This window comes from Nannospalax galili, unplaced genomic scaffold, assembly GCF_000622305.1.
Source record: "Nannospalax galili isolate Female #2095 unplaced genomic scaffold, S.galili_v1.0 scaffold160, whole genome shotgun sequence".
NCBI lineage: Eukaryota > Metazoa > Chordata > Mammalia > Rodentia > Spalacidae > Nannospalax > Nannospalax galili.
In genome coordinates this window covers 2743476-2763273 of record NW_008346900.1, presented here as the reverse complement: position 1 = coordinate 2763273, position 19798 = coordinate 2743476, and the positions used below count along the sequence as shown (strand labels likewise).

General features: G+C 52.0%; 1 protein-coding gene across 3 annotated transcripts; it reads left to right on the top strand.

The window, feature by feature from the left end:
* Positions 1 to 10948: 10948 nt before the first annotated feature.
* Positions 10949 to 19792, top strand: Eef1a2 (eukaryotic translation elongation factor 1 alpha 2). Of its 3 annotated transcripts, none has more exons than XM_008843273.3 (8): positions 10949 to 11130; positions 12361 to 12577; positions 14093 to 14272; positions 14808 to 15104; positions 16541 to 16691; positions 17797 to 18053; positions 18897 to 19131; positions 19616 to 19792. In XM_008843273.3, exons 2-8 carry the CDS (start codon positions 12434 to 12436, stop codon positions 19741 to 19743), a joined length of 1392 nt encoding a protein of 463 aa, XP_008841495.1. In that variant the 5' UTR covers positions 10949 to 11130; positions 12361 to 12433; the 3' UTR covers positions 19744 to 19792. The 3 variants fall into 3 exon arrangements, with proteins under 3 accessions (XP_008841495.1, XP_008841496.1, XP_008841497.1); XM_008843274.2 differs by lacking the exon at positions 10949 to 11130 and adding an exon at positions 11202 to 11428; XM_008843275.3 differs by lacking the exon at positions 10949 to 11130 and adding an exon at positions 11285 to 11308.
* The last annotated feature ends 6 nt before the right edge of the window (positions 19793 to 19798 follow it).

The following is a 19798-nucleotide window of genomic DNA, read 5'->3' as shown; positions in this document are numbered from 1 at the left end:
TTTAAAAAATATTTTATTGGGCTATGTGTTGTGGCATATATCTCTAATCACAGCACTTGGGAGGCAGAGGCAGGTAGATCTCTGATCTCTGAATTTCAGGCCACGCTGGTCTACATAGTGATTTCCAGACCAGTCAGGACTACATAATGAGAGCCTGACTCAAAATCAACCAACCAACCAAACAAACAAACAAACAAACAAACAAAAAAGGCAATAAATAGGGTCCATGTGGGTGCTGGGAATTGAACCTGGGTCCTCTGCAAGAGCAGTCAATGCACTTAACCACTGAGCCATCTCTCCAGCCCCCTATTTTATCTTTTTAAAGCTTTTATTTCTGTGCAGGTGCATGTGCATGTGTATGTGCGTGCGTGCGTGCGTGTGTGTGTGTGTGTGTGTGTGTTTGTATGTAGTCATTCTCTATTTATAGAGGCAGGGTCTCTTGCTAAATCTGAATCTGGCTAATTCTGGCTGGTCTAGCTAGCCAGCTGCTCCCCATCTGCTGGGGTTACAAGTGGCTGCCACACCTGCAGGGCTTTTATGTAAGTACTAAAGATCCAAATTCTGGTCTTCAAGCTTTCTGGACAAGCACTTTATCCATTGAGCCATCTCCCCAGCCTCAAAGTTAACTATTTCTTTTTTTTTCTTATTTTTTTATGGGGGGGGGGGAAAGCTTTTTGAGACAGTGTCTCCCTGCAGCACCAACTGGCCTGGAACTCACTATGTAGACCAGGCTGGCCTTAAACTCACAGAGATCCACCTGCCTGTGTCTCCCAAATGCTGGGACTAAAGGAGTGTGCCACCACACTCAGCCTTAAAGTCAACTATTTCTAAAGTGTGCAGTTTATTGCTGTCATAAGCACATTTGCTGTGCTGGATGGCCATTGCCTATTTGATTCCAAAATATTTCCCTCATCCCAAAAAGGGACCCATGATCATTGCCCAGCCCCTCCCTCCTCTTCTCTATCTCCCCCAGGGAGGATGGGGCTGGAGTTAAGCACTATGAAATACTGTTGGAACATTGTTAATGTTAATAAATCTTTGTTGTAAGCATCTCGTTTAATTTTGTTTTTCATCTAAATAAGCCAAGAAAGTGGAGGTCTGGGAGCTTTGAATGCTGCCTGAACTACGTCAACTGAGACCATTGTTTGTTATGAGTTTCAGGGTTTACACTGTACATACTGTACACAAAATTTTCTGCTCTTTTAGAAACAAGGTTTAATTACAGAAAACAAGGGTCTTAAAAATAAAAAAAAAAAGGTTGGTCTTGGTGGCACACCTTTAATCCTAATACAAGAGGTGGAGGCAGGCAGATCTCTATGAGTTCAAGGCCAGCCTGGTCTACATAGTGAGTTCCAGGCCAGGCAGGATTGGATAGCCTTAGTGTCAACTTGACACACCTGGGTTGAGGGAGCCTCAATCGGGGAATTGCCTCCATTGGACTGGCCTGTGGCCATGTCTGAGGGGCATCTTCTTGATGAGTGATATGGGAGGGCTCAGCCCACTCTGGGTGGTACCACCCCCGGGGCAGGTGGGCCTGTGTTGCATAAGAAAACAGGCTGAGGAGGGCCAGGGGAGCAGAGCAAGCCAGTAAGCAGTGTTTCTCCATGGCCTGTGCTCCAGCTCTTGCCTCCAGGTTCCTGCCATGAGTTCCTACCTTGGGCTCCCTGATGAACTGTGACCTGGGAGATATAAGCTGAATAAACCCTTTCCTCCCCAAGTTGGAAGTTGTCAGAGTGTTTTGTCACAGCAATGAAGAAACAAACTAGGACACAGGGCTACACAGTAAGACCCTGTCTCTAAACAAGCAGATGGGGGCGGGAGGGGAGCTGGAGAGATGGCAGTTCAGCATTACCAACCAGCCATAGCTCCAGTTCCAGGGGATCCAATGCCCTCTTCTGTCCTTAATGGGCACTGCATGCATAATGCACTGGGATCCATGCAGGTAAAACATTCATATACATAGAATAAAAATAATAAATAACATTTAAAAACAAATATTTAAAAAAATTTCCTATTGTTATTCCTTACTATGTATCAAATTAGTATTCATTTTTATATTGTGCTTGAATACTTGATTTTAAGAACTGCTGTTTGAGGTGCTTGGAGGATAGAGAGAGGAAAAACATGGGAACTTGGGAAGGAAAGGAAGGCCCTCACCCTGGGATCCAGTTTGCATTTCCTGCTAAGTGAGCGTCAAGAACTTTCAACACAACTGGTAAACTCAAAACTATCTGAGATAGTGCTTATCTTCCTAAAGACATCTTAAACAAGAATGTTAAAAACAACAAACCATGCTTAGATAGGGCCAGAATGTTTGTGCTCTTGAGTTTAACTGTTAGCATTTCTTTCATTCCTAATATAAATAGTGCATCTCATAAAACCACCTTATAATCTCATCTAAAAAACATTGGGAGGGCTGGAGAGATGGCTCAACAGCTAAAGAGTGCTTCCAGAAGACCTGCATTTGATTCCTAGTACCTTTGTCTAGTGGCTCATAACCAGCTATAGCTCCAGCTCCCAGGATCCAATACCCACTTCTGGCCTCTGTAGGCACCTACACACATATCGGATACACTTACACAGACACACACAGACACACATACACACACACAAATACACACATATAGTTAAAATCTTTAAAAAATCGCTTTAAAGCCAGGAATGGTGGCATACGCCTTTAATCCCAGCACTCGGGAGGCAGAGGCAGGCAGGTGGATCTGTGAGTTCAAGGCCAGCCTGGTCTACATAGTGAGTTCCAGGACAGCTGGGGCTACAGGGAGACCCTGTCTCAAAAAGACCAAAAAAAAAAAAAGTGACTTTCTTGGGGCTGGAGAAATGGCTCAGTGGTTAAGAGCCCTGGGCAGCTCTTGCAGAGAACTGGGTTCAATTCCCAGCACCTACATGGTGGCTAACACTGTTTCAAACTTCAGTTCCAGGGAATCCAATACCCACTTCTTGCTTCTGTGGGCATTGCACATACATGGTACACTATATACAAACCTTTCTTTTTTTTCTTTTTTGAGACAGGGTCTCATTATTCAGCTAAGGCTGAAGTGGAATTAGTTTTCTTCCTGCCTCTGTCACCTAAGTGCTGGGGAGTGTGTCACCTCACCTAAGTATAACCATCTTTTCTATATTTTTGGTCTTTTTCTTTTTGGTCTTTTTTTGAGACAGGGTCTCCCTGTAGCCCCAGCTGGCCAGAAACTTACTATGTAGACCAGGCTGGCCTTGAACTCACAGAGATCTGCCTGCCTCTGCCTTCCAAGTGCTGGGACTAAAGACATGTGCCACCACACCTGGCTATAACCATTTTTTTCAACAGTGCTGGAAGAATTAGCCTTGACCTAAAACATATACCTCAATTAAAAACCAGCTACACTAATGGATAATGTAAAGCTACAAAGCTTTTTTAGAAAAAGGCATAGAACAGTGTCACTGTGATTGGGGCCAGCCAGTGTGAAAACATGAATCATTCAAGACAAATGTGGACATCAAAGTAAAAAACCTTATTTTAGGGGATGGAGAGATGACTTAATGGTTAAGAGCATTTGATGCTCTTGCAGAGGACCCAGGTTTGGTTCCCATCATCCACATGGCAGCTAATAACTGCCTATAACTCCAGCTTCAGGGGATCTGATGCCCTCTTCAGGCATCCTCAGACATTGTGCACAGGTACTACACTTACATACATGTAGGCAAAACATACACAAAAAATAAAAATAAAAAAAATCAGCTGGGTGTGGTGGCACATGCATTTAATCATAGCATTCAGGATGCAGAGCAGGCGGATCTCTGAGATGCAGGCCATCCTGGTCTACATGGTGAGTTCCAGGCCAGCTGGGGCTGCAGGGAAACCCTGTCTCAAAAACAAAACAAAACAAAATAAACTAATAAAAACCACCTTAGTTTACATTATCAGTATTAGTTTTTTTAAGAAACTGAAGTCAAGGGACCCTCACATCTTAGCCTTGGGGTCACTGGGGCTGTGGGCACTTGATCATACTGGCAAAACCACATTGTGAACAATACTGCTAGGAGATCAAAAAACCACCCGCACACTAAGAGAAACTATTTGCAAATCACCTATCTGACAAAAGACTTGTATCTGCAATCCACAAAGAAATCTTAAAACTTGACACAAAAAAAGATAAACAGCTCAATTTAAAGTGGGTCAAGAACTTGACTAACTTTTCTCCAGAGATCTATAAGTGGCCAATCAGTAGATGGAAAGATGTTCAGTGTCACTGGTCACTAGGGAAATTCAACTCTTCTGTTGACTCACAGCCTGGAACCCCCTTAGTAATGCATGGCCCCGCCTGGCTTCCTCCCATTTGGCAAAAGCACCCACCATGTAGGCTTCAGGACAGAGTTTTGAGGTGCCAATCTTGGGACCCAGTATGAATCACTGGGCTTGACCAGGCTGTGGCCACCACAGGGAAGAGTAGATAGAAAATTCTAGAAGACAGGTCACTGGGCAGCAGTGTGTAGATTGGCTCCGTACTTATTATATTTATGTATTTATTTATTTTGAGGAAGGGCTCCAACCTATAGTAATGCTTGCCCTAGACACAAAGCTCTGTACACAGTGAAGGGTCACTGGACATATGAGGAATGAGAACTGTGATGTCCACAGTGAAGGAAGAAAGTAACCAAGGGCTTCCAGCTGCACATGACTCTTCACTGTCCTCTGGAGAAAGGACTCTGTCTGGAGCTAAGGGGCATATTGACAGCCATGTTGTCTACCATCACAGAGGATAAAGAAGCTGAATTAAAAACAATTTTTTTTTTGTCTTTTTGAGACAGGGTGTCCTTGTAGCCCCAGCTGTCCTGGAACTCACTATGTAGACCAGGCTGGCCTTGAACTCACAAAGATCTGCCTGCCTCTGCCTTCCTGAGTGCTGAGATTAAAGGTATGTGCCACCACGCCCGGCTTAATATTTTGTTATTTTTATTTTATGTGGATGAGTGTATGTAAAGAGTGCACCCGTATGTTGCGCAATACCTGTGGCGGTCAGAAGAGGGTGTCAGATCCCCTAGAACTGGAGTTACGGATGGTTGTTAGCCACCATATGGGTACTGGGAATCAAATCTGGGTCCTCTGCAAGAGCAGTCAATGCTCTTAACCACTGAGCCATCTTCCCAACCCCTAGAGGTTGAATTTAGAAGCCATGAAGGAGTACACCAAAGTCTTTGCCCTTCTGGCTCAGAACTACTGCATAGGAACAACAACAACAATACACACACACACACACACACACACACTCATGCACATACCAGTTCATGGCATGTTTGTTGCAGTAGATTAAAGCAATATGCAGAATACTATTCAGCCACGAAAACAAATGATAGGATCTGAGACAGCATGGCTGAATCTCACAGTCCTGATGATGCACACTGTTGTTTGGATGCTGAATGTCCCTGAAGGTCCATGTGTTGAAGGCTTGGTCCCTAAGGGTGTGGCTGTTAGGAGAGGATGGGAGCTTTAGAGCAGTGGCCTAGGAGGCCTTTAGCGTAATGGAACATGTCCTTGAGGAAGATTCTGACTTCTTCTCTGTCTTTTTGCCTCCTGGACAGAAGGTGAGCAGTTTTGTTCTGCGACAGGCTCCTGGCACTGTGTGCTGCCTTTCCACGGGTCCTGCAACCCTCAAAGCTGAGCTGCTCATCTCAGGTATCTGTTATGATGACTGGAAGCTGATTAACAGAGTATAGGAAGGGATCAGACAGCAGATGCAGGCTGGAGGCTCCAGTTTGTACTGTTCAAAAACAGCCCCAAGGGGCTAGAGAGATGGCTCAGCAATTAAGTGTACTGGCTGCTCGTGCAGAGGACTCGGGTTTGATTCCCAGCACCCACATAGTGGCTAACAACTGCCCTAACTCCAGTTACAGGGGAATCTAATGCCCTCTTCTGACCTCTGAGGACACTGCATGACATGGGTGCACTTACATGCATGCAGAAAATACACTCATACACATAAAATAAAAAATAAAAATAATAAATAAAATATATTAAAAATGGAAAAAAATGGAGCTGGAGAGATGGCTCAGCAATTAAGCACACTGGCTATTTTTTCAGAAGATCTGGGTTTGAATCCCAGAACCCACATAGTGGCTAACAACCATCTCTAACTCTAGTTCCAGGAGATCTGACACCATATTCTGACCTCTGTGGGTATTGCATGACACAGGTACACTTACATACATGCAAGCAATACACTCCTACATATAAAATAAAAACAATAAACAAAATATTTAAAAAATTTAAAAAACGCCGGGCACGGTGGCGCATGCCTTTAATCACAACACTCAGGAGGCAGAGGCAGGCAGATCTCTGTGAGTTCAAGGCCAGCCTGGTCTACATAGTGAGTTCCAGAACAGCTGGGGCTACAGGGAGACCCTGTCTCAAAAAGACCAAAAAAAAAAAATTTAAAAAACAAAACCAACCCCAACTAAACTAGTGTGTGGAGTTGGTACTGTGGTGGTCATTGAAGGGTGGCTGTGGCTGGGAGAGAGTCAGGTACAAGGGAGCGTCCTGACTCTTGGACTGGGTGTAGCTTCAAAGGGTGTATTTACTCTGTGGAAACTCAAAAAGTAAAGGGACCAGCACTCCTTCCATGTCCTTTTGCCCCCTGGTGTGCTTGGTGTCATGGGAGTCCTTCCTAGGAAGGGACTCTGGATCTTTCTATGCTGATGGTAGCCTCCCAGGGTTTCTCCTGGACAGGATGGCCACTCCTGAGGCTAGCTGTTCCCTGTAGAGTCATTGCTTACTGCAAGGCAGCTCTTCTCAAGGGGTAAGAGCTCCCCTGGCACTTATAAGCTCCATTTCCCAGGCTGTCACCCCCTTCTAGACCTGTGCCAGGTACACAGGGAGGATGACAGGCCTGAGTGGTGCTGTGGTGGCCTCTCCCCAACTCAGGTAGGGTCACCAAGGGTGACTCTTTTCTTCCAGTGAGTCCCAAGGAGACCCGACCACACATCCAGGACTCCCTACTGTTGAAGCTGGTTGTGGAGGGCAAAGACGTTGATGTACCCTCCCCTCCTCTTTCTGTAGGGCCTAGAATGGAATGACTATGAGGGCATTAAGTCCACAGACTCTCCTGGGCTTCTCTTATGTCTCTGTGTTTCACTGGGTGTAGCACTCTGCCCTGATCCCAGGCATTGGTCCACTGTGTGGCCTCCCAGCCTGCAAAGGGTAGAATTGGGCCCTGTTTCTCAGAGTGTCTGTCATACTTCTGGCTTCTAGAGGATGAAATGTACCCAGATCTCTGCTCTCTGGATGATCTGAGGCTGGGCTCCCTAGAGGAGGAAGGAGGAGTCTCCTGCCTGCTGAGCTGCTGCTCACCATGGCAACGGCTCCCTGTGGCTCTGGGCTCCTCGACAGACTCTGGATGCCTCAGATATTACAGGCCCTGAGCTTTGCGGGGTAGTGTGTTTGGGGCTCTGGCTAGCCTGCAGCCCAGCTGTCTGTCTGCCTGGTCTGCAGGTCAACTGCTCCCCGCCCAGCTGCTCTAAATCAGGAAGGCACTGACTTGGAGAAACCTCAGAGCCCAGAGCTCTTCTCATGGAGACAGTTTAGTTGCTGCCTCAGGGGCTCACTCAGTTCTCTAGTACCTGCCTGAAACTTAGTCTCAGGAAAGGACTTTGTTCTGGTGATTGCCCAAGACTCTGAGGCCTAGGTAGGTGGCTGATGAATGGCTCCATGCCCAGGGACTGAATATGTGCTGTGGGGTTAGAAGGCAGCTGGCAAGCCCACACCAGGGTGGAGACACTTAGACTGGTGAAGCTGCCCCCAGCCTGACCCTCGCCCTGTCGCCAAGCTCCTGTCCAGTCATCTTGGGTCCAGTGACAGCCATATGTTGGGCACTGGTTCCAGGGTACTGGCCTGGCTATGGCCCATAGAAGGCACCCGCACAGGTGGTTAGTTGGGCACCGCAGCTATTATTAACCTGACAGTGACATCACCAACAGCCAATAGAAGGCAGGTTTATTTGTAGGGTTGGCAGCTTGATAACAGTTACTTTTAGCTGGTTCTTCATTCCCGATATTTATGAAACCCCCACCAGCCAAAGAGAGGGCTGCTGTGTCTCCCCAAACAAATAGAAGATGGGCTCTAGGGGCTCCTGGAGGAGGCTGAGGAATGGCAGGGCCTGACCCTCATCTTTCATCCTGCTCCCAGGAAGAGCCCTGGTTGGCTGGAGACTTGCTTGTCCTACTCCATCCTTGCCAGGGCCACCATGACTGGTGACTCAGGGAGAAAGGCTATCAAGGGAGCAGGAGTCGGGGGGATAGCTGAACAGGTGACCACAGCTGACCCGTAAGCTTCTGTCTGGAAGTCACACTGGCCTGGCTCATGTGTTTTGAGCCACCTACTTGTTGGGTGAACTAGGGCAGCTGGCTTAGCCTCTCTATCCAATTTCCTCATGGGTTCTTAGGGTTCAGGCCTTCTTATAGGATCTGCCTTGCAGCTCTACCCCACACAGAGCCTGATGACTGTAGTTGCTATTATTTACTATTGCTGATTACTTAGTAGTTCAAGTAATGCTAACTGCAGTTGTGGAGGTTGGAAGCCCAAGATCTTGGCAGGACACTTGACCAGTCCAGGAAGGTAGAAGGCAAGAGAGCCCTCCATAGAGCCTTTTCATGGTAGCATTTAATCCATGAATAAGGCCGGAACCCTCTGGACCTAAACACCCCACCACCCCGAAACCCTACTCCAATACTGTTGCCCTGGGATTCAGTCCCAACACTGAGCCTGGGGGACTCATGCAAGTAGAAGCAACAACAACTCAGTTGCTGGAGCTATTGAGTGTCAGAAATTGTTTAATGCTGCTGGGTTAGTGGCTGTTTGGTGCAGCTGACCTCAAGGCTGCTCAGTGGGATTAATGTGTTATTGCTCAGCACAATTACCTCTTGAAGACTCATTGTCTGCATAGCCTCAGGGTCTCCTATGCCGACTCAGGCTCCAAGGTTTTGCCCAGAGCTTCTGGTAGGCACAGTGTTTTCTGGAGGCAGGAAGGGACCCTTGACCCTGTCCTCCCTAGGTCAGTGCACAGGTGTTTCAGTCAAACCATGACCTCTGCCATCAGTGGCCAGTCCTCTGAGTGGGCAAGCTTGGGTCTTGGCAGCTCATTGTTCCCCAGATGTGCATAGAAGATGACTGTGTAGGGAAGAGGTGCCTGAGGAAGACTCCAATGCTGAAGGACTGGTGGGCATTCCTAAGGATCCTAGACTCCTTCCTGGACCTTACACAACCTCCTGAATCCCAAACCCAGCCTAACCCCAACAAGAAGGGAAGTATTCTGTACAGAGATGAGCTAGGCCAGTGGGTAGGACAGATCCTGCTGGCTTGCCAGGCATTTATTTTTAATTCTTGGCTCCCAGTTGACAGTATCAGCAGCCTTCAGAAGTGTCTTGCTGGGTCATCTGACAGGCCTGCCTAGTCTCTGGCTGTCCCCTTCCAGACAGACCCTCAGGTTCCACTTTAACTTCCTCCTCACACTTGTTAACCGCCCAGTGGAGGCCCATCTCCAGGGGGCTTCTCATGGGCACTGCCTCAGTAGGAGGCGCTGGACCCTGACCTGTCTAGATCCAGTCTACACTGGGCTGGAAGGGACAGGCATAGGACTGCTGTCATTCAGCACACATATCAAGGAACCTTTGCTATCCACCTACCCTACTATATCCTGCAGTGACAAAGACCAGCTGGGGACAACATTGGAAAATGGGAATGTGTGGATGAGATGAGAAGATGGGGGTTTCTGAAGAAGCCCCATGTACATCTTCACATGATACATGACTGCCACAACCCCCTCAAGGCCTATTTTGGTTACCCTCAAAATCCTAGGATCTTCAAGGGCTCCCTACTTCCTACCCATGAGGCCAGAAGGGGACTGGTGCTCAGTTCTGGGCTGGTGGGGGCTTGAGGTCTGTTTGGACACACTTACTGGCATTAGCCGAGGACATTTGCCCAGGAATGCAACCAGAGGTATCCTTGGGGTCTAAGAATGGGTTTCATGGATTCCCCACACCCAGGGTACCAGGTGGCAAGAGGATCCTTCCAGGGTCTCAGAGGAAGGGTGGCTCTGGGCTGGACCGGGCTGATGGCCTCAGGGAACTGCCATGCTGGGCTCATGTGAACAGGTACCTGGACACTTGTATTATGGGGACCACACCATGGAAAGCTTCTGGAAACAGAGCTTCAGAGTCATGATCTCAACCATGAGCAGGTCAGGTACTGGACTCTCTCACTGCGACATGTGGGGACCCTGACTTGGATCAGGGCCTCCTCTCCCTTCCTCCACCGCTTCTATTTCCTGGGGACATTGTTATGTTGAATGTACCCCTCTGCTGTCTAGCCTCTCTCTCTGTTATCTCGCTCATCTCTCCTCTGCTTCCCTCGACTCTCTCCATCCCTGCCCCTCCCTTCCAGACTCCCCCTCCCTGCCCCCAGCTCTGTGCTCCGCACCGCCCTCCAGCCCGTTTTTCTCTCCAACTGTGCTCTCTGGCTCGCTCGCTCGGGTGCATCTTCGCAGCTGCGTCCTCTCGCGTCTGCGTTGCGCCCTCCCGCCCGCGACCGTGGGTGCGCGGCCCCCGCGTCCCCGCATCGCTCGCACCCGCCCGCCAGCCTGCCTTCCCCCAACTACTGTGCTCTCTGGCTCGCTCGCTCGGGTGCATCTTCGCAGCTGCGTCCTCTCGCGTCTGCTTTGCGCCCTCCCGCCCGCGCCCGTGGGTGCGCGTCCCCCGCGTCCCCGCATCGCTCGCACCCGCCCGCCAGCCTGCCCTCCCCCAACCCCCTCCCAGTCGGTACCGCATTGCCGTACTGCAGGGGCGCAGTGCATTGCGCCGGCACCGCTGGCTCGCTCGCTCGGGTGCATCTTCGCAGCTGCGTCCTCTCGCGTCTGCTTTGCGCCCTCCCGCCCGCGCCCGTGGGTGCGCGTCCCCCGCGTCCCCGCATCGCTCGCACCCGCCCGCCAGCCTGCCCTCCCCCAACCCCCTCCCAGTCGGTACCGCATTGCCGTACTGCAGGGGCGCAGTGCATTGCGCCGGCACCGTCAATAGGTGGACCCCCTCCTGGAGAGATAAAACCGCCGTCTCCGGCGCCGCCAGTCCCTCTGACTGAGACCTCGGCTCCGGGTAAGGACACTCATCCCGGTCCAAGACCCCCGCTCCAGCTTTCTATAGAGGGCTCGCCTTCCTGGGAATAGGTCCCAGAATAGAGGGGGCCTTGTGGCTCCTGGCCAGGCTGCACCCCTAGGCTAGGGGCTCTCCGCCGCGTGCCTGGCTACACCGTGGGTTCCGCAACAGCCGGGCGGTGGGTTCCCGTTGCGATTGTTTATTTAGTGGCGGCTGGTGTTTGTGGGGGTAACTCTCCTGGACCCCTTGATCCTGCTGTCGCTGTGACCTTGGGGCCGCCTGGTCGCTGCAGGACTGGGTACGTTGGCCCGCGTAGATGCTGGCGGGGTTCCGGGCTCTGGGGGTGCCCGTGATACGCCCGAGCGGGTGAGGGAGGTGGTGAGACTTGGGGACCCCTACCCCTAAGGGACTCCCACCCTACGTTGCTTTTCCTCCTCCCTTCCCCTGCGTTTCTCCGTTGACCTTTGCAATACGCAGGAACCGAGACCCAGGGCCTGGACCAGCTGGAGGGGCGAGGGTGGGGGCATCTCTGAGGGCACTTGCTAAGCTGGGCCAGGGAGGGATTTTTCTTCCTCTGGCCAAAACAGGACCCTCATCTACAGCCCCTGATGGCTGCTCTCTGCCTGGGTATGGGGGGGGGCTGAGGTATTCTGGGCCCTTGCCTGGGCACCACCCTGCCGTCTGCCCTGCCAGCCTGAGGGAAAGAGGAAGATGGCGCCCTTGCCAGAATAGGGGTTGGGGAGTGCTGGCCTTCTCTCCACAGTGGCAGCAGGTGGGGGTGGGGCACAGTGTCCCTCCTTGGACTGTGTGTGTGAGAGGGGGGAAGGTGGCATCGAGGACAGGGAGGACAGGGCACTGGAGAGCTGAGCACAGTGACTCATCATGGAGCGCCTGGCTGCACCAGCGGTTCATCCGGCCTACTGCTCCATGCTGTCCAGCCGGAATTAACCCTTCCCTAAGGAAAAGAGGCTCCCTGGAACCAACCCCAGACATTTACATTGGGTTGGGCCATTTGGCCGAAGATGTGGGGTGGGGGAGCCCGAGGCCTATGATTGTTATCTGGCTGGACTGGGCTAGGACCAGGCCTGGGGAGGGGGGTGTTCCTTCTTCCTCACCCAATCTCAAGTGAAAATTGTGGGTGGGGGCAAGCTCCCAAACAGAATGGTGTGTCTCTGCTGGGCTCCCCCTGAGCCTCCCCATCACCTGTCTCCCTTGTCCATGGCCCTACAGAGTTCCTGCCCAGCACATTCCCAGGCCCCCACAAGAGCCCCCATTGTGCCAGTCCCTCCCCCACCCAGGCAGAATGGGCAAGGAGAAGACACACATCAACATTGTGGTCATTGGCCATGTGGACTCGGGGAAGTCCACCACGACAGGCCATCTCATTTACAAATGTGGGGGCATCGACAAGAGGACCATCGAGAAGTTTGAGAAGGAAGCAGCTGAGGTGAGTCCCTGGGACCCTGTGCTTCTTGACTGTGGTACATGACTTAGTTTACCTTCTTCAGAGCAAGGGATATGTGTGTCTAGGGATGGAGGCGAGCAAGGCAGCCTCCCTCTGAGAATGCTGCTGGATCTGCCTCACAATGAAGAAAGGGGCATTTCTGCCCTACCTGGGCCTGACAGAGGCTCTGGAACATTGGCCTCAGTGGGCTGGTGCCAGAGGTCCCTCAAGCCTTGTTGCCTTGCTCCCCAGGGCTGAGGCTGAGCGGGATGAGGTGCTGCCCTCACTTGTCTTCCAGCAGCCAGGGCTCAGGGCTGCTATTAATAGCTGATTGATGGGCAGCCAGCTTGCCAGCTCCATTTTCTTTGGCTAGGCAGGGGAGGGCTGCTGGTCCCGGGTGGTGCCTGGAGTGGGGGGTCCTGGTAGCCTGTTCTTAGCTGAGACTGTGATGAGTGAACAGTGGTTATAACTGGGGTCTCCTTTCTGTCCACACCCTTGCTCACTCTAAGAGGAATAGGAGGGGCACCCACCTGGCTCCTCAATGAGGGCCGAGGCTGGGCCTTAGGGCAGTGGCAGTCTGTGCTGAACCCCTGCCCTAGTGTGTGTATGGTTCATGTGGTTCTAAGTCACAGCTCTGTATGTCTGAGCCTCAAACTGTTACTCTTGGGGTGGGGGCAGGGGCTATGAGGAGGCTGTAGGAGGGAGCTGAGGAGTTGAAGGGTGCTGGGTCAGGTTTTAGCTGGGTCCTGCCTGGTTCTGTCTAAGCAGCCCCTCCAGACTGGGCAGCATCCCTGGAGGGCAGAGACCTGTGGTATGAGGTCCTGATAGGGAGTTGTGCCCAGCCAAGCAGTGCCACAGCTACAGTCCGAGTTGTAGGGGTCTCGGCAGCCCTCAGCGCAAGTTGGTAGAGAGCAGCCAGGCTTGCACTCAATGGGGGAATGGGTGTTCCTGCTTCTCCCATTTTGGTTGGGGGCGGGGGGTTGGGAGGAAGGGGAGATGTCTTAGAGCTATTTGGAAATTCTCATCAGCTATAGAAAGATCTGGAAAGCCAGGCCTTCCTCAAAACCTTAACCTTTTTTTTTTCCTTTAATTATTATTTTTTTTTATTTGAAAAAGTAACACAGAAGGTTTTTACTTAACAGTCTCAAAACCAGTAGGGTAAGTGGTTTTGACCAACCAGGGAGTGGGAACCTCAGCCTGGAGTAGAGAGGAAGCCTCAGCCAGGGGAAGGGGTTTAATCAAGTTTGGCAGCTTCCAAAGGCCCTCATGCCTTCTGTTGGGGGACACGTGTGTCCACATCTATTTAGGGCTAGGCCAACTGGCCTACCTGAGTGACCTCATATGTTGGAAGGGCAGGATCTGGGCACCAGAGAGATCAGATAAGTGTTCCTTGGGTCAAGGTGCTGCAGCCCAACTGCTGCCTCTCATGGCTACCCCCATGGCCCAGGACAGGCCTGGTAAGTGGTTGTGACCCTTGAGTCCTGTACCCTGTCCCAAATCATGCCTCTACTCCTCCAGATGGGGAAGGGCTCCTTTAAATATGCCTGGGTGCTAGACAAGCTGAAGGCAGAGCGGGAACGTGGCATCACCATTGACATCTCCCTCTGGAAGTTCGAGACCACTAAGTACTATATCACCATCATTGATGCCCCAGGTCACCGAGACTTCATCAAGAACATGATCACTGGCACATCCCAGGTGGGCATGGAGGGTACCCAGCCTAGCAACATGGAGCCTAGGAGCTTTCCTGGGGTGTCAGAGCCTCCTGTGCTTCATGCCAAGGCAGAGCCCCCTTCCAGGTCACCCCTATCCTGTCTGGTACAGAGTCCTCTGAGGACGAGTGTTTGTATCTCAGCTATCTTGGATGCCTGCAGAGTCACCCTGCCACTGTTGGGTGGCAGAGGGGAGAGATGTGGGCATATTGATGTGCCCTTCACAGACAGATTCGTGTAGAGGCCAAACTAGGAATACTGAGATGTGGGTGGAAATCCAGTCAGACTGGACAATCACAGAGGTGACAGACCCAGAGAGGCCAAGTGACTCATCCAAGGGGACACAGCCTGGTGGTAAAGCCAGTGGCCAATTCTGGGTCTCCTCCACTCAGGACCTCTTGGATGAGTTCTCTCTGCCCATGAGGAGATCCTGAGTCTCTATCCCTAGGATAATGACTTTGGGGGACAGAGCTAGGTGAGAGGCAGGACCAGGGGCTCACTGTACCTGACCTGCTGGACAGGCGGACTGTGCAGTGCTGATTGTGGCAGCGGGTGTAGGCGAGTTTGAGGCGGGCATCTCCAAGAATGGACAGACCCGAGAACACGCGCTCCTGGCATACACACTGGGTGTGAAGCAGCTCATCGTGGGCGTCAACAAGATGGACTCCACAGAGCCAGCTTACAGTGAGAAACGCTATGACGAGATTGTCAAGGAGGTCAGCGCTTACATCAAGAAGATTGGTTACAACCCAGCCACAGTGCCCTTCGTACCCATCTCAGGCTGGCATGGAGACAACATGCTGGAACCCTCTCCCAACGTGAGTGCAGCTAGGTGGGGAGGGGGCAGGGCTGGCCTTCCCTAGAGGTCATGTTCCACGATTCCAAGTAAGGTTGGTCCGGGCTTGCTTTCCTGTGAACACTGCAGTGATTCCAGCGTCCTGGGGCTCTACTTGGTGTCCCTTAATCCAGCCTCTCCATGAAGTTCACAGAGGCAACTGAGGCCTTTTCTGGTCAGTGACAGTCCCGAGTCACAATGACGGTTGTGTCCTGGATCTCGTCATGTAGGAAGATTAATTTTTTTCTCCATCAGGCCGCTGTCCTGGCCTTAGATTCCATTCAGGATCAGCAAGGCTACAGAACTGCCTCAGGTGCCTCCTCTGGGATCCAGAGTGGCTGTTGTCTGGGAAGTGTGCTTTTTTCTTGGGTTATCTAGAGGAGTAGAGGACTGGCTGTTGGCTGGTCATCTGGAAAGATGAAGGCTTAGTCTAAGTGAAGAGGAGGACATTTTTCAGAGCCTGGGACCTAGATCTTGACCTAACTTGATCTCTGACCTAGAAAGGTTGTTCACAGTGAGAGAAATGTAGGGCTTGGCCTTCTGGAGACAGCAAGGAGACCAGTGAGCGCATGGTGGTATGAGGAAAGAGTTGAACAGGTGCGGGAAGCTCCATCTTGCTTTTACTAAGTGTAGTCATCAGGACCTTTGAATCCCTGGGAAGTCTTCAACCAGGAGGGCCTCTTTACTCCCCACTGCTGTCTTGTTCCCTGGGGCACCACTCACCCACGATCAGAGAGCCATCTGTTGACCTTGGGTGCCGGGGACAAGGGTAGGAGGACACATGGCCCCTGGGGTGAACTTCCTTCTCCCTGTTTGTGGCAGGTAGGGTAGCAGGAGTTCTGTGTTGGGAGGGCATGAGGTCATCTTCCAGAGAGGCCCCTGCGGTGGTTGTAGTGGTTATCAAGGGGGTGGTGGTGGTCATCTTGTGATGGTAGTGGTAGTAGTAGTGATAGGTCCTGAGCTTGAAGACAGTCCCCAGCAGATCTTTGGGGACTGAGGTAGAGGCTGAACTTCATGCTCAACCTGACTATTGGCCAGATTCTGACCCCTCCCGCTCTGGAGCTTGTCCTGCCTGAGACTCTGGTGGCCGGGCCTTTGAAGGCTTAGAGAATCAGGCCACGCTGGGGACTTCATTCATAAGTGTTAGGCACATGCAGTGTAATCTGGGGAGGTGGAGGATTTTGCCCTTTTCCCCCCTTTTTTTCCTAGGATGTATGTGTCCAGGGTCCCTCGGAGGATAGGAATATGAGCAGAGGGTAAAGGGTAAACTGTTCAGCTGAAACAGTAAGGCTTCCTCGATAGGCCACCCCATAGGCAGGTGCCATCTCTGGAGTCCCGTAGATCTGAAAGCCTGATCAGGTGGGACCACAGGGTGGGAGACCACAGGACATCTTGATCGGTGCCTTCCCTCCTGCTCAGATGCCTTGGTTCAAAGGCTGGAAAGTGGAGCGCAAGGAAGGAAATGCAAGTGGTGTGTCTCTGCTTGAGGCCCTGGATACCATCCTGCCCCCTACCCGTCCCACTGACAAGCCCCTGCGCCTGCCGCTGCAGGACGTGTACAAGATTGGTGGTGAGTGAGGCCTCTGTGTTGTAGCTCATTGCTCCCCTTGGGTACCTTCAGGATCTGTCCCCCAGCTTGTCCAGGGCACCAACAAGGAGCCCCCAGGCTTGTTGTCTCCATCACATGCACTCTCACAATCTGTCCACTTGCTCATCTCAATTCGTTGCCCTATCCACCCATCCCCATTCATCTGTCCACTTATGCACCCTTCACACCCTCCTCTACCCATCCATCCATCTTCCCAGCATTCATCAGGGTCTCCCTCCCTCCCTGCGTCCCTCCCTCTTTCCTTGCTTCCCCAGAAGCACTCAGTCAGCTCTGGGCCAGGGACTGGAAGTATAAGGTGGGAACACTGAACTGACTTATACTTCACCCCCAAGGAAGTCTCATTGGAGACAGTCTTGGTTCAGGAACGAAAAGTGCAGGTTATGGGTCATTGAAACCACAGCCAAGTAGGAGACCCTCGAAGGGAAAGCGATGGGGATGTCATGCCTACGCTTACCCCAGCACTTCAGCACAGAACACAGCTACTGGCTTATCTCTTTCATCCCAAATGCCACCATCTAAGCCTCCAGGAGATGGTATACAGTGCTCCTCCCCAGCTACTTGCTCAGCAAGGTGGCCACACTGTCGGGGTGAGAAGGCCTTACAGAAGTGCTGGGGCCCAGATATTTCTTCAGTGGTAAAGCAGGACCCAGGGAGTCCTGAGTGGGCAGGGCCATGGGTCCCATGCAGGAGCAATCTCAGTGAGTTGGCCCACTCCTGGCTGTGGTGTTACAGCCTGAGGGCCACAGGGAGGGGTCTTCAGAAAGAGAAGAAGGGTGCCTACAGTGTTAAGGGACAGCCATCCCTTAGGGAGAGATGAGACTCCATCCTCTCCCCTTTTCTGCCCTGTCTCTTACCTTTGAGTCCTGGGAACTCTGAATCAGTTTCTTGTTTCCATGATTGGGCCAGAGGAGGCTCTCCTTCTGCTGGTATCTCACCCTCTGCTTGTCTAGGGGTTCCCTCTTCCCTCAACCCCTCCATAGAGGATCAAGTCCTGAGCTCTGGATACTTGCAGACTCTTGCACCTTTCTTCTGACCTGCCCCCTCACAGTGCTCCCTTTTGGTACAGGCATTGGGACAGTGCCTGTGGGCCGAGTAGAGACTGGCATCCTTCGGCCGGGCATGGTGGTGACCTTTGCACCAGTGAACATCACCACAGAGGTGAAGTCTGTGGAGATGCACCATGAAGCACTCAGTGAGGCCCTGCCTGGTGACAATGTTGGCTTCAATGTGAAGAATGTGTCTGTCAAGGACATCCGCCGGGGCAATGTGTGTGGGGACAGCAAGTCTGATCCCCCTCAGGAGGCTGCTCAGTTCACCTCCCAGGTTGGTGGCTTCACTGGTGTGCATGGGCATTCCTATTCAGAACAGGGGGGAGAGATGGGGTGGGGTATCTGGGAGCATTGGCTACTAGTCCTTCACCACGCACTGAAAGGAAAGCTCTCCATTTTACCCTGAGGCTACCCAGTGTTCAAGGGCTAAATGGGTGCTCAGAGTCACCAGAGGAGATGGAGAACCCCAGGCCATGCCTCTGCCACTTTGGGTAGCCCTACCCTTAGATATTTGGGAAAATAACTTTTAGTAACTTGCTGCCTGGAGTATCTCTGTAGTATTTCCTTTTCTATGTTTAAAAAATTTTTAATTGCATTTATTATTGTGTATGTGTAGTGCGTGTATGGAGGTCAGTGGACAACTTGGAGTCATTCTCTCCCTCCCTCCACTGTGTGGGTCCTTGGGGTTAAACTCAGGTCTTCAAGCCTGACAGCAAGTATCTTGACTCGCTGAGCCTTTGTGCTGGCCTCCTCCCCTACATTTTTATTGCACCTTTATGATCACTTCATGAGACAAGGATTTTCAAAATGGCCGTATTGAGATGTAGCGGAAGCACTGTAATTGAGGTCCAATTTTGCCCTGTCTGCATTGGTTCTGGCCAGGATTAAATGCATCAGTACTGCCCCAGCCCTTTCAAACAGTGCAGCTGTGTGTTGATTACATCATGGTTTGCTATGTGCTTAGCAAGATATTGGAGTACAGGTCTTGAAGGGTGGGGGGAGGGGGGTGGTCCTTGTGGCCTGAGCTTTCCTTGCACAAAAGCATGGGGACCAGATCCTCCACACATAACATTGGCTCTGTCCCAGGAGTGGTTCCTCATGGTTTGTCTGTCCTCAGGTCATCATCCTGAACCACCCTGGGCAGATCAGTGCTGGCTACTCTCCAGTCATTGACTGCCACACAGCCCACATTGCCTGCAAGTTTGCAGAGCTTAAAGAAAAGATTGATAGGCGTTCTGGCAAGAAACTGGAGGACAATCCCAAGTCCCTGAAGTCTGGTGATGCAGCCATCGTCGAGATGGTCCCTGGGAAACCCATGTGCGTGGAGAGCTTCTCACAGTATCCACCTCTTGGTAAGTCAGGTGGTCCAGGGGTACAACCGAAGGTGGTGGTTGATCCAGGCTAGGGCCAATACACTGCTGGCAGGCGGGGGCGGGGCTCCTTTACTATGGCGAACTACTGAGCAAAGGCAGAGTTCTGTGACAGGTCTCATTATCCCTCACCCTCCAACCTCTGTCATTCAACGCCTGCCAGTCAGATCTGGGATGGAAGTCAGATCTGCTGTGGAAGGTCCCTTAAAGCGACCTCCCCGGGGCACACAGCAAGGCTAGTGATTCCCCAACACACAGCAAGGCTAGTGATTCCCCAGGAAGGCCTGGCCTGCCCCAAGTGACAAACCTCGGACCTGTACGTACAGGCGCGCTGCACAGGGCGACCAGACTCTGGCCCCCTGCAGTTCGAACAGCTCAAAGGGGCAGTTGGGAGGATGCTGCGAAGGCCCAGTGCGCCTGCGCGCTGCATCCCGTGTGCCCGCAGCTTACGCACCCCTCCCCACAGGCCGCTTCGCCGTGCGCGACATGCGGCAGACTGTGGCCGTGGGCGTCATCAAGAACGTGGAGAAGAAGAGCGGCGGCGCCGGCAAGGTCACCAAGTCCGCACAGAAGGCGCAGAAGGCGGGCAAGTGAAGCGCGGGCGCCCGCGGTGTGGCCCTTCCCGGCGGCGCCGCGCCCGGTCCCCAGG

What these genes read in the sequence shown, in the direction of transcription:
- Eef1a2 (XM_008843273.3), top strand. Translation starts at nt 12,434, where the DNA reads ATGGGCAAGGAGAAGACACACATCAACATTGTGGTCATTGGCCATGTG. An exon ending in TTGAGAAGGAAGCAGCTGAG is followed by an intron (nt 12,578 to 14,092) that starts GTGAGTCCCTGG and finishes CTACTCCTCCAG; the next exon opens with ATGGGGAAGGGCTCCTTTAA. An exon ending in GGACGTGTACAAGATTGGTG is followed by an intron (nt 16,692 to 17,796) that starts GTGAGTGAGGCC and finishes CTTTTGGTACAG; the next exon opens with GCATTGGGACAGTGCCTGTG.